General features: G+C 42.4%; 1 protein-coding gene across 1 annotated transcript in view; it reads right to left on the bottom strand.

Annotated features, from left to right (window-relative positions):
• Window positions 1–13519, bottom strand: part of RELCH (RAB11 binding and LisH domain, coiled-coil and HEAT repeat containing) — a gene marked incomplete at its 5' end in the record, with an annotated part of 81746 nt that extends 68227 nt beyond the window's left edge. The window contains one exon of the mRNA XM_084279811.1: window positions 13006–13519. Coding sequence (XP_084135937.1) covers window positions 13006–13519 — 514 coding nt within the window. The remainder of the gene's footprint in view (window positions 1–13005) is intronic.
• Between the last annotated feature and the right edge of the window lie 310 nt (window positions 13520–13829).

Here is a 13829-nt window from a genome sequence, read left to right as displayed (position 1 = left end):
AACAGTAGCAGGCCTGCCCCATCACTTCACCTACCTAAAATGTCACCACGGGTGCACCTGTTATCTACTGCCCCACCCCTTCCCACTCTCTTTGAGGGCAGTCACCAGTGGAGGGTCATCTCCTAAGGCTAATGCCATCCTCAAGAAATTCAGGGAATAACATCTTACAACCTCAAATGTTACGCTTGCTTAAGGGATGTACCTGCACAGCAACAGATCAGAGGGTGAAACTGATGCTTCCCTGCTGGCAACACAATGGCCTCCTTCACCAGGAAAACCAGCAGGGCTGTTTTAAGGAGAAGAATCAGCAAGGGAAGGGCTGTGCTTGGCCACGTAGCTCACCTGAGGGATGTGAAATATCCCCATTTTTCTGAAGTACAAATAGCCATACTCCAGTACACCAGTAAAGTATTTCAACTAAAGCATTATAAAGAGAACTAATTTCTGAACTGATGGTGGGGAAAAAAAAGAAGAAAAAAAATCAATTATTTTAGGAAAGCAATCTATATTTCTTCCCTTAAATGTCTAAAATAAAAAAAAATAGGTTTTAGTTATTTGGCAAAGAATAAGCAATGCAGAAACTTGCAGAGGGAAATCACTAAAAAGGAGAAGTATGCTTTGGCCAAATTCTGTTTCTTTTCTAGGAAAAAGAACAATGATGATGTGACACAGCAGTGGGAAGCCATTTTGCTCTTAAAATTTGCACGTTCTTACCAATAGTCTCCTGTGCACGGATGCTATATTTCTTTCTCTAGTATTCTGAATTAAAACACTCTTTAACCAGCAACTCCTTTTTGCTAAAGGCTTTCCTTGTGAATGGTAAACAAAACAATTGCTGTCAGTTTAATGTTTCAGAAATGGCAAAGCAACATAACAACAACAGTTTTGACAAGCAAGTATAAACAACAGCAGAAAGCCCTTCGCTGCAGAGAGTGCCACAGCTACACAAGCACAAAAAAAGTGGAATCAGCTTAGGCTCCCCCTAACTCATACTTGTACAATGCCAGGAGGAGGACTGGGATAGTACAGGAGAGCTTGTGTATAGTTGCCTACCAGTGTAAAAGGATTAACAGAATCAGAAAGCCAAGGTTCACATTCAATACTTAAACCTAAGAAGGTTTATAATCCATTTGTTGAAAAAGGCAATAGTTTTGTGAACTTAAAAATCCTGTTTACCACCATGTTCTGCTTATTAACTTACACAATCTTTTAAAATATTGCTTCATTCCATGGGAATGGCATTTTAATTCCTTTGTTATTCCCAGAACTGTCACTTGCATGACATGCAGATTTCTGCTGACAGCTTCTGTTCCCTAGGCACATTCAGCTCTTTCACTAAAAGCTGACTATAACTATATAAGGAGGAAAATGTTAGAAAAGAAAACCCTCAAAACCTGATATATCCCCTTCCAGTGACATATGCAATATGAAAGAGGTTAAGTTTCATTCACCCTGACGGTAGTACCAGTTTGCTTTTACCAGCTCACCTAAAGGGACACCAAGAGGCATCATATTAGCCACAGGCTCCCAGTACATGAATTAAGCATAAATAAGCTGCAGTCTTCCACAAAAATACATTATTAATTAATCTTTACATAAGCATAGTATTGTAAATCAGGTAAAAACACAAGCCAAGTGATACTTCTTGACAGAATGGCTCAAGAAAAATATATTTTAAAATTAAATCTTTAAGAGGCTATTTTAATTTAATTTGCAAGCATTTGATTTGATTTTTAAAGCTTCAGTTGGTAAAACAGCCAAAAACTTGTCATATTTTCTCTAAGACCACAGGAAATCATATCATCACATACTAACAATTACCAAAATGGAACACATGAAGAATTTAATCTTTTTCCTTGAAATTCAAGAAGGAATAATCATACTACACTTGAATCAAAACAACCAAACAAAAACCTGCCACCCCATCCCCCCCCCCAAAAAAAAAACCCCACTTTGCACCTCTAACTAAGCATTAATTTGTAGTAAAAAATATCTGCAAACCTGAAACAAGAATGCTGCTGTATTATACACTGCTGAAAGAGCAGGCTAACCATGTCTTAAACTCATGAGAGGACTAACTGGCTACTGGAAACCTGGTTCTGACTGGTACCCACATGGAACAAGATGCAGTGCAAGGTGAATCCTTCCCAGTCAAGACCAAAGCAGCTTTCTACTGGATAATCCATGCACTAGGCAAAATCCTTCCCAATTTAAGCCAAGCTTTACATTAGTTAGATGGTTACATGTAGGAAGAAACAGCTGTAATCAGATACATCACACTATCATAGGAAGCTACAAACCTTTTTTGGAGATTGTAAAAAAAAGGTCGAAAGCCCAACAATCTAGATAAAACCATGCCCACCATTCTATTACAGAACCATCACTTAAGACTGCAGAATCCATCCTCACATACCTCTATTGGGAGATCAAAAAACCCACTACTTCACATTAAATGAACAACAACAACAAAAACATCTCTCTGGAGACATTATACCTGATCATTTAACATATTTCTACTTGTCAGCCTTCCCAAACAGGAATGCCAAACATTACCGAAGGCTTGGAAAAAACCTGTTATGGAGCATTGTTCATGTTCTTGGATACAACGAAAGATTTGTACAGAGAACTCTTTCCAGACTCTGCTTCCAGAAGCATGGACTTTCTTTTTTTCTTTTACTTTTTTACTTCAAAGAAAGTACAGATGTTTTAATGTTGCTGCTAGAAGTATCACACACACAACCTGATCCATCAGAAGTAATTTTATTTGGTGGTAATACACTCTTTCCACTAGATTAAATTTGCACTGGAAATTTTAACAAGGCCTCTCAGTTCAGTCTGGCTACAATTCTACTTAGAAACCATCTCAGGTTAGTGCCTTCTAGCTTCTCCTGAATAAAAACAGACGTTGAAAGTTATCTAAGTGAAAAACTGTGACCATCAAAAACTATTCCTTAGCACCATCATCCTGATGGCTATTTCTAGAAATAGCCATGGACTAAAAACCCATGATAAATCAACCAACAGACATTCTACACCCTAGCATATGGCAGTAAATTAAACTCCAAATGTTATGAACTACCATACAATAAAAGTAGTTGGGGGCTATAAATGTCAGAAAACCATGTAATCAAAGCTGTACATGAAAGAATTCAAGCAAAGTTTTCTAATTCCAAAATACTGTTCAGATCTATAAAAAATGAGAAGCTAAAAAAGGCTATTGCAACGTTTTTTAACCTACAACCCACAGACCATTACTATGGATGGCATGCTTTAAGGTAATAAAGCAGTTCCACATAACGTTAGAAAAGTTTTTCCTGATGAGTTGTGCTATTGTTATGAGTTAAGCTCTCCACCCTCCCAACGGACGCACAAAGCACTTCATGCAGCGGGGAACCTCTGATGGAAAGTTTTTCCACCCAAAAGAAAATTATGTCATAAAGAGATCAAAGTGGAATCTTTAAGGGGTCTGCAAGTCAAAGGTTGGAAAAAACTTCATAATGCACCTGGCAAGAACAACACTACAACATATTTTATTTGGTATTGGTTATCTTTACATTTAGGGCATCCAACCTAATTTTTATGTTCAAACCAGCAAAGTGCAAAAGTAGCAAGTACTCTGATATCAGATCCTGATTGACAAGTTTCCTTCAAAACTACTCAGGCCTGGCACTTCTTTTTCCTTTTCTTCTCTGTGGTACAGGTACAATCAAAGAACCACTGAAGTTCAGTCTTAAGGAAATGCAACAGTGTATATATATATATATATATATATATATATATATATATAAATATATATTTTAGAACTGTTTCTGTTGATGGTAAAGAAGCCAGCAAGCCAAGTATTTCACCCACCTTAAAACATTCAAGACCTAGAGTAAACTAGTCCTTATGGTCATGCATCAGAAGCCCTCTCTTCAAGACAAACTAGTTTGGAAAAGCAGGTCCTTGAATAACGTGCATTTTCAGCTGTCCTGCACAGTGTCATGGGCATGAAACAGTAGAAGCCAAGGAAATGGGACAAAGGCTATCTGGGAGAAAGAATACACTTCCTCTTGTATTTACTTGCACATGCTTACGCCCCACATTTGCACTGAATGGCACAGTGTATGTGAATAAACCAACTGGCAAGAGGGATAGTGTTCAAATAAGATGCGAAATCATGTAAAAACCTGCAGCTTTAATCAAGTCCTTTCGTGGTGGTACAGCCCCAAGCAGTGGCTGAGCACCACACCTCGCTCCCTCCCAGAGGGGAAAGAGACAGAGCTTCCCCGGGTTGGGACAAAAGCACAGTGAAAATAGAACAATAAGAGACAATTACACTCACACCCGGTGATAACACAGAGTGCCATACCGACCCGATGATTACAGAGTGCTGCACGACAGGAGGACCAACCCCACACCCCTGCTGAACTAAGACTGGCACCCAGGAGCACCCTTCCCAAGCAGCCCCTTTTATGGGGAGTGGTATCAGGTGGTGTGTGGAAACAGCCCGGGCTGACTCAGCTCACCTGGGCTGGCTGCTTGGGGAGGTTGACTCTGGCCTGGCCAGTATCAGGACACCTTTTTACATTAAATCAAAGAATCAGACATCATTAACACTTTTAAATCACAATCTGAATTTGTGGTTGCCTTATGTAGCAACTAAGGTATGTTGTGCAACAAATAATAAATTAATTAAACGTTTTCCTATAAATGGTATCACAAGACAACTCTGGAGCAATATTCCTTTCAGAAGTCTTAAATGGTTACTGTGTTTAAAACTTGTGGATGTGTTTCAACTTGTTCCAAGCTTACTGATGCTGGATCAGTCAGCAAAGCAAACTTGATCCATGGCAGCAGATACCTGATCTAGCATAAAAACTTTATGGTAGAAACAGACTTACGTATCAATTTTTTGAACCAATTTGAACTCACACAGTAAATTCTACCAGATCAAGACATTCCATATTGCTATGGCAACTCTGAGATGGAACTAAAAGCCTTAATTAACTGCATCAGGCACTAAACTGTAAGCATCTAACCTATCCACCTTGATTTGCAACTGCAAGTGCCTCTTGCTCTTTTTCAGGTGTTCTTACTCAATGAAATTAGCTGAATTTTCAGAGTCTCTATGTTCTGAAAAGGAGTCCTTTTCTGATGAAAAGGAAACTAAGTTAGGTAAAGCTACTTAACTTTCAAATCCATCCACTTACAAATTACCTAGAACATTCAAGATGCTCAGAAAATATTTGTCCATGATGGGAAATTCAATATAGATTGAAAACATATAATCAATACATTTCATACAAATAACAAGCTATGAAAATTCACAGAAAGTACATAAGGGTAAAAACCCTAAAGCTACTTGGAGAAAACTAACCTATGCTTGCTGGTGGGGAAAAAACCAACAACAAAAAACAATCACCAGCAACATAAACCAAATACTTTGCAGATGCACTGCAGTAAAAAGATACAGCCCTCAGCCCCGTGACAGGTACATGGCAGAAACTCATGAGAAAGACGAAAACAAGTAGAGGAAACATCTTGCACCCTAGTACAGAAATAAGACACTCACTGAATTGGGTTAAGATATAGATGTACCTTAGCTGACCTCATGAAGAGCCATACCACTAACGTACTGCTTTTGGGAGTGGGGGCTTACTGCACGCGCAGCCTTGGGAAGCACCCAAATTAGGGAAGTCTGAAAGAATTAAGCTGTCCCTGGACAAAGCCATTTGAATGCTGCTGCAGTGAACACTGAGGTCCAGGGGTGTACGACCTTGGGGAAAGCATCAAACCCAGTCTGGCTCCCTACACACATTCTGTAGCACGCCTGAGCTACCAGAGCTTCCCAAAACAAAAAAGCTAAGGGAGAAGTGTGGCACAGAGATCCTTCTTCCAGCTCGAGGCCCCAGCTGGCTTCAGCAGAAATCAGAAAGCTTCAACAGCATCAAGTTAACTCCATATGCTCAATGTTGCTGCCAGATTTCCCAAAGTGTATCAACTGACTTGCATTACAAGGATTTTTTCGTTCTCCACAGTAACTCAGCTTTCTGTTACGCTCTGACTGACATCGAGCAAAATTTTATCAATCTAGTCCTTAAATAGCTGTCTTTACTGAGGGACTACTTAAAGGGTGTAGATAATACCAAACTTCATTCTCAAGCATTGTATTCTGTCAGGTTTCTTCCTATTTCAATTCTAGTATGTTCCCCTTTCACAAATTTCCAGTTCATTTTTAAAATTTTCCAGTTCAGTATGAACAATGTGCAGCCACACTGCTTCTATAAAGAATTAAACAAAAACAAAAGAAAGAAAAAACCAAACCAAACCCCAAAAAACCCAGCAGCTAGAAACTGAAGACTCTCTCCTATGAAGAGAGGCTGAGAGAGTTGGGACTGTTCCGTCTGGAGAAGAGGATGCTTTAGGGGGGGCGGGGCGCAAGGGCAGAACTCTCATCAATGTACATGAATACCTGAATGGAAACTGCAAAGAGAGGACGCAGCTGGGTTTTCCCAGTGGTGCCCAGTGACAGGCCCAGAAGCGAGGGGCACAGGCTGAAACACAGGAGGTTCCCTCTGAACATCAGGAAATACGTTTTCTACTGTGAGGAAGACAAAGCACTGAGGCAGGTTCCCCAGAAGGGTGGCAGATCCTCCATCCCTGGAGATAATCAAAAAACATCCAGACCTGGTCCTGGACAACCAGCCCTAGGTGTCCTTACTTGAGCAGGAAGATTGGAGCAGCTGGCCTTCAGAGATTTCCTCCAGCCTCAATCATGTTGCGATTCCATGATTACATTTGCCATGACTTCTCTTCCAAAAGTTTCATTAAATGACTAAACAGCTGATAGCTCTCTCTTCCCTCCAACATCAAACCAAGATGAAAAAGTACTTCCTGTATAAGAGAGTCTTATTCTGTGAGTTTAAGTAACTGTACTTCCTTCAATTCAACAGCAAAGTAACGAGTTGCATCACCATCATGCAGCATCATACCTCAGGAAGGGAGGAAGTACACTGACATTGCCTGTTCCCTACAGTGCACCAGGCAATAGAGATCCATATTTCCCAAGGGCTTTTTCAGATTGGCCTTCAAAAAAAAAATACATATTCTTTGTGCCATGTCTCAGGCACAGGCATCATAAATAAAAATGCAAGGCCTACAGCCTTTACTGAAGCACTCAAAGCTTTAGCCTGTGCTAAAGGAGAATTCAACACACCTTCTTAAACCTGCATCTTTACAATACACTAGAAAACCAAACACACATAATATATTGAAGATAAAGAGTTGTAACTTGGAACACACAACAGCATAAGATTTTATGGCTTTACATATTGGTAAGAAAGTTTAAATCTTAGTTTAGTTTTAAAGTATAACTTCCTAAAAATTCTTTTTCCATATTTCCATTAGTTCTGAGTTTATCAAACACGAGTCCAATATTTACAGATTTTCAATTAACAGACTGCACACAGATCAGCTTCCAACACAGCTGATATCAGTATTTACTTGATTGTGACTTGCTTGCAAATACTAGACAAATCTTTTTGTATCAGGTAATGAATCTCATCAGATTTCCAGCAAGAGCTCTCTCAGCTGAACAGATTTTACAAGTCACATCTTCAGTCAAGAAAGATAATTCTCAGGGGAAGAAAAGCTGCAGGAAACTCAATACAACCTATGTGAAATTGAGATTATGTACAGGGGAATTTAAAGAAGCTTTCAATGGTTGGTTCTGAAATGCAAAACTCTACCTAATCTTACTGTTGCTTCCCTTCCCCATGCCCCCCCAAAAAACCCCCAAAAACCTCAAAAAACCCAAACCCCTCTCCTTTCCATACCACCAAAATCGACAAAAGTTAACACGTTGCTTGCTGAAGCTTTTATCCAAGGCATGGTTAAACTCTTAACTAAGCTAACAACAGTGCTTATATGTAGAGGTTCACTTCTGCCTTCCCCAACACAGAAAGGCAGCAGTAACTCTGTCACAGGAACAGAACAGAAAGTCAGGACTAAAGCAGATAAATTCCCCACAGAATATTTATGGACACACTAAGAGAACAAGAACAGGCAAATAAGTTACTAAAGGGTAAAGCATAAGATGGGTATATAGTACCCTCACTACTCAGTGATAACTTGCTATTTGCCTGACTAGCACTAGTGGCTACTTGTCTGTCCTTCTCTGCCCATCACTGCTGTGCTTATCTCATGCTACTTCATTTCTTCATGTAGTTACACCCTCAGAGGGACTATCGTGTCTTCTGAACTATCTACCGTTACATCCCAAATCACTCCAACAGAGCCAAAGCTTAGCCTTTCCATTGATCTATCACAAACAGTTTCCAGCAGACCTGGTTTCACTCATCTGACAGTTCCAACAGTTGCAGAAGTCTTAAACTAATAACTTTTAAGCTATGAAGTGCATCTCACTGAAAGCTTTTCACAAATACTAGTGCTGGTAAAACAGATAGAGGTTTAAGCAGTCACCTGGCTTCTCTATCAGTAAAGGCAACACTAAAGCAATATGAAACCTCTGAGGTTTCATTCAGGCATTATTGTTTCTTGGCAAGTCCGCAGGGAATTCTGCTCCCCTTTTCTTCAGCATTACATACAAACCTCTTACTCCTTCACCTGCTTCCTGTACTACTTTTGAAGAGACAACATGCAGTCTCTCCCATCTGCTGATACCAGCAGCTGTGATTACGTATCTGCATCCTTCCATCCTGTCCTCACTAAGAGCCACACCTTTCCCAAATCAAGTAGTAAACCCACTGTCTCACCTCACAGCATCTGGAGAAGCAGCCAACAAGACTAGGTATTTTTGCTTACTTTCATGAAGTAACAAACACAACACCTTGAGCTGACAACAGAACACCTAATAAAGAACTAGTCATTCAACCAACCCAAGTTACTTGTCTTCCCAATTTCCTATCTTCTTACACTGCCATTTAGGGTGAGATTCAACGCACTGTTTAGAGGCTACATGTATGTGGTGCTAGATATTCATACACAGGCAAGGGCCTGCACATAGTCACAGTGTAACTCAGGCTTGAGAAGCTGTTACCAAGGCATCCCTTTCTCACAAAAACATAATCAATGCCCTCTTCCCACTGGCTTTCTCCAGTAGGACCCATCTGAATTTCAAAGGCTACAAGCAAAACCAAAGAGATACTTAACAATATCTGAAACAAACAAGAAAAAAGAATCCTAAGCAGTAAACAAAGTCAGGGCCTTAGAGTGAAGAAGCTGCAACAACTCATACTTTTGTACTCACAGATCAGCTTGATATAACAGGAATCAGGTCCCCAGAAAACAACTCTATTTTGGAATAACTAGAAACAAATAATCTCCTGAAAAGCATAAACATAACATAAATGTTCAATCCCCTTATTGAAGCTATTTAATGCTTTGAGAATGCTGAGCTTTTGTAGCAATGAACAGAAAAAATTGGCAGATCTTAAGACAAGTTCTCACAGTGTGAGCTGCATCCTTTCATGAAAGGGCATTCACCAAGCACAGCAATCAAAGGGCATCACATCAATGACATTTTTTTTAAACAATTCTTTACCCAATATGCTTAAGATTGAATTATGTGTATATGGGAAAACATGAGGTTTGGGAACAGGGATGAGGCATCTGAGACATCTTTATTTCTAATTTTCTTTATTTCTAAATTTCAAGTATCTCACTTTGTACGTCCTTTCTTACTCAAAGATGACAGGGAAGAGGACATGAATATGAATTTAATACATAGGTGTTAACCAAAATCTTGTAAAGAAATCTAGACTACTGTATGAAGGAGTGACTTCCAAACCATACCACTCACATGAGTAGCATAAGAAAAGTGGTCTAAAAAGGGTCTAGCAGAGGTTAAGCTACTGCTGTGGAAAGCAATGGAAGCAGCTGTCATAGAAGTCTGGGAAGATCTAGCAGAGGTGCAGGACATGAAGGATGTCAGATACAAGTTCTGTGCATCTAAAGAAACAGTGTCAACCCTTCAAAAAGTGAATTTGTTTCAAACTAGAGGAGCGAAGTTGGTAGGCAATGCATATCTCCATATTTTTGATTACAAGGTATCTTAACCTCTGTTCCCAGCTGTGACATTACTGCTGCTGGAAAATGAAAGGGTGTTTTTTGCAAAAACCTCAGAAATCCTAGTCATCTGACTATCATTTGCTTTTGTAACTAAGTGCTCTGAAGCATGGGTCAAAGACAAAACAGCTTTAAAGTCACTAGCTGACCACATGATGTTAGTTGTTTAAATCCTAAGATGCTTCATTAAAATCTCTTTATAGCAGACTATAAAGAAAAAAAGAACTTCTACCATGCACTCATAGTTTAGCTTTCCTAAAAGGATTCTGGAAAGTGACAATGAACACCTGCACTGAAATTATCCTGTTCTGTACAGGAACGCACAGTACGAAGCTTTCCATTACTCCATGAAAATCCTCAGGCAGCATTCCAAACATACCTCACATTCAATAAGAATCACCAGGTTCTGCAACCACTCAAATTATCAGAAACCTCAGTGTACAACCATAGAAACTGCTCTGAATTGGGGGCTGGGAGGAGCAGGTGCAAAGCTAGGGTTAAGAACAAATTCTGATTTCAGACATCAACAGCAAGAAATAGCTGGGTGGGTTTTTTTTTAAATCTGACCACATTAAGAATTTTTTTTCACTGAAGCATAAAGTTCAAGTGACCTTGAAATGACAATCACGCCAAAGCCTGCTACTTTCTACATCAACCGTTTCTATGACGGAAACTGCTGGTTTATTCTCAAACACCAGAGAAAGTACCTGGGCTGCTCTCACAGACATTCTCCACAAGTCTCCGAGTGAGGACCCACATGTGCAGGTGCAACAGCCTGGACCTCTCAGCAGAACCAAGCTACTTTACTAACTTAGGAAACTGCTCAGACTTCCTGTTGGGTCTGACCAGTGGCTTTGTCCTCTACCTAAATCCAGTAATACCAGATACTTAAGAAGGAAGTGAAAATAACTCTTGCAAAGACCGTACAATTTTCAGTCCAGAGTCTTCTGCAATCTGTTTTTTAACACTTGGAAACTGGCGTACATTTGAAGGTGTGAAGCTGTTACTCTTGTTGACATTAACCAGAAAAGAGGTGAACAAACAGTACTGTGGCAATTGCTAGGTCAATGCTAGGCTCTAGGCTGCAAAAAAAAGTCTGACAGCAGGAAGTTCAAAAATCTACTAGAGCTATTAAAAATCTATCTTTTTTTTCATTGTTCTGGATCTGTCACCTTTAAATGTCGCTCAGCATGAGCTGCCTTTTGAATCATTGTTGAGACAAAAAAAATCCTTTGAGAAGCACACCCTCACCTGTTATAGATACCAAATTTCAAGACACTTTCACTTAACCTCTAACCTAAGGTCTAGCTTGATGTTTATTTTTAGCACATTTCAGTATTATTAAAATGTTCCAAAAGAAGTTTTGATCCCTCTTCCTCTCTCTCTTTCCCCTGCCTGCTCCCCTGATGTCCCATCACCATCCATCACTCAGCAGGTGAGGACACTAATCATTAAGATGCTCTCATCTAAGCGTACACGTTTGTCCAGGGATCAAAGAGGTCAGGTTTTTTTGCTCACGTAACACCAAAGTTACCCAGGCTGCTGTTTCTCTAGTTCTACTGGAGCACGCGCATTATCAGTAACTAGAAACAACATATCATGGACTCCTCATAACAAGGAAAAGAGAATGTTTAATCGATCTGACAAATTGACTGGGATCCCCAAGGAAGCAGCTTTTAAGGAAACACAAATTTATGTCAGCCCAAAGCCTCGAAGTGTGACTTTTTCCAGCATTCACCAGTCTTACCATGAAGCCGGCCACACATGAAGACGGCTCTCAGCTGTATAAAGCCAAGTATGAAATTCTAAGCTTTCATAAATAAGATAACCAAGTAGTATCAAGTTGAAAGTTTAGATATCTCCTATTATCCCAGCTATCTGGATACTATGAGCTATTTACAAACTTTAAGTGTAACTGCATGTCTTTGCAGCATTAGAAACTTTTTTTAAAAACAAAAATATGGGACTATTTACAAGATGCAGAATACACAAAAATAAGTCTTCCAACTGGCTGCTAACCACAGCTCTTTTCATTTCAATACCTTCTCATTAACTCAGTAAGTCCTCAAGTCAGGTGACTGGGCAGCTTCTCACTTCTACAAGCCACTCAGAACTACATTTGTTAACAGTAACATTGATAAAACACAAAAGTAACTTTATTCTAAGCCATCTGCTCTACTATTAAAACTCAAAGGCTTTGAAGATCAGCTATGTGGTGATTTTCCAAATACCTGAGCCGCTTTTTCCTCCCAAAAGCTAAGGTAACCCAGTATATTTATACCCCAAACTCCAAATGCCCAGGTGGTTAGCCAAAGACTGCTGGCAGTTGGTAAACCCGCCAGCATTAATTATAGGAAACATTGTATTAGTTGTGCATGACCCATGAAATTCAGACCTATCCTTGGATGGCATAGCCATTAGAATGCATCAGCAGAAATAAAATGCTGGATCCTGACACCCCATTTTGGACAATTTTTAGGTTTCAAATGTAGCAGCCATGCCTTAATAGCCAACTCCTTCCCCTGGCAGTATACAACTTACTTCTCAACAGCAGGCGCTAAAAAAGACACAAGAAACACCAAGACGGCTAAAAATTAAGGCCGAAATTTCACTCCCTCCTATTTCTTCCATCTTTAGCACACACGTGACCTTCACAAGAAGGCTAGGCTCAGTAAGGCTGGTGAGCAGGCCCAGGGTAAGACAGGATCTAGCATCCCATCTTCTGATTCCCTGTCAGCCCTGGTCCTACGACCTCCCCCAGAAAACCAGGAGCGACTCAAAACGCCCTCCCGGGCCATCCAGCTTCCCCAGCGACAGGCACCTGCCAAGGCCACACCGAGAGGCATCCCCCTCCAACCCCGTCCGCCCTCCGGTAGCCACCACCCCTCCCCGGCACTGCCCGCCGCACCACCCTCTCCCCTAAGGAGGATCACTTACTGAGCTGCCCGGACCCGGGCTCCCGGCCGCCTGCTCCCCCGAGAACGCTGCCGCCCAGGCTGCCCAGGGCCCCGCCGGCGGGAGGCGTGCCGCTCTGCCGCTCGAAGTTGCCCGGGTTGGAGAAGAAATCGCGGAGCCGGGGCAGCTCCCGGCCGCTCTCCAGCAGTTCCGTGTGCAGCTCCAGCGCCGTCAGCAAGAACTGGTCCCGCAGAAGCTGCGCCGCGATCGCGTCCATCGGCACCCGCGGCGGCTCCCCCGCGCCGGGGCCCGCGCCGGCCCCGCCGCCCGCCCCGGCACCGCCACCAGCATCCCCCGGCGCCGCCGCACGCAAACCCGGCAGCTCCTCGGGGCTCCCCGCGGCTGCCACCGCCTCCTGTTGCTGCGAGTATACCGACCCGGCCGGCTCGTTGCTGCTGCTGCTGCCGCCGCCGCCGGGCCTAGACTCCTCGGGGTCGTCCTCCTCGGAGTCGCTGAGGAAGGGGTTCACGCTGCTGCCCCCGCCCGCCGCCGCCATCTTACAACCCGACGCGGCACCACCGCTGCCAAGGCGCTACCGCGGCGAAGCCCGCGCGGAACTGACGCTGCGGCCGCTTCTGGCAGGGCTGGGGCCGCTGTCAGCCCCCTCCGCCGCTGCGCTCGCCGACGCCAGCGGCAACAACGACAACCACCCACCTCTGCCGCCGCCTCCTCAACCACCTCCCACCGGCCCCACTGCCGCTTCCGGATCCCGACTCTCGCGAGAGCTCTGCCAGCCAACAGGCGCGCAGCGCCCCCGGCACACGGGCCCCGCCCCTCGGAGCCTCACGCCTGCCCCCTCCGCGTAG

This window comes from Gallinula chloropus, assembly GCF_964237585.1.
Source record: "Gallinula chloropus genome assembly, chromosome: 2".
Lineage (NCBI taxonomy): Eukaryota > Metazoa > Chordata > Aves > Gruiformes > Rallidae > Gallinula > Gallinula chloropus.
Note: the sequence above shows the minus strand (reverse complement) of the source record. Positions and strands in the feature narration are given on the sequence as shown.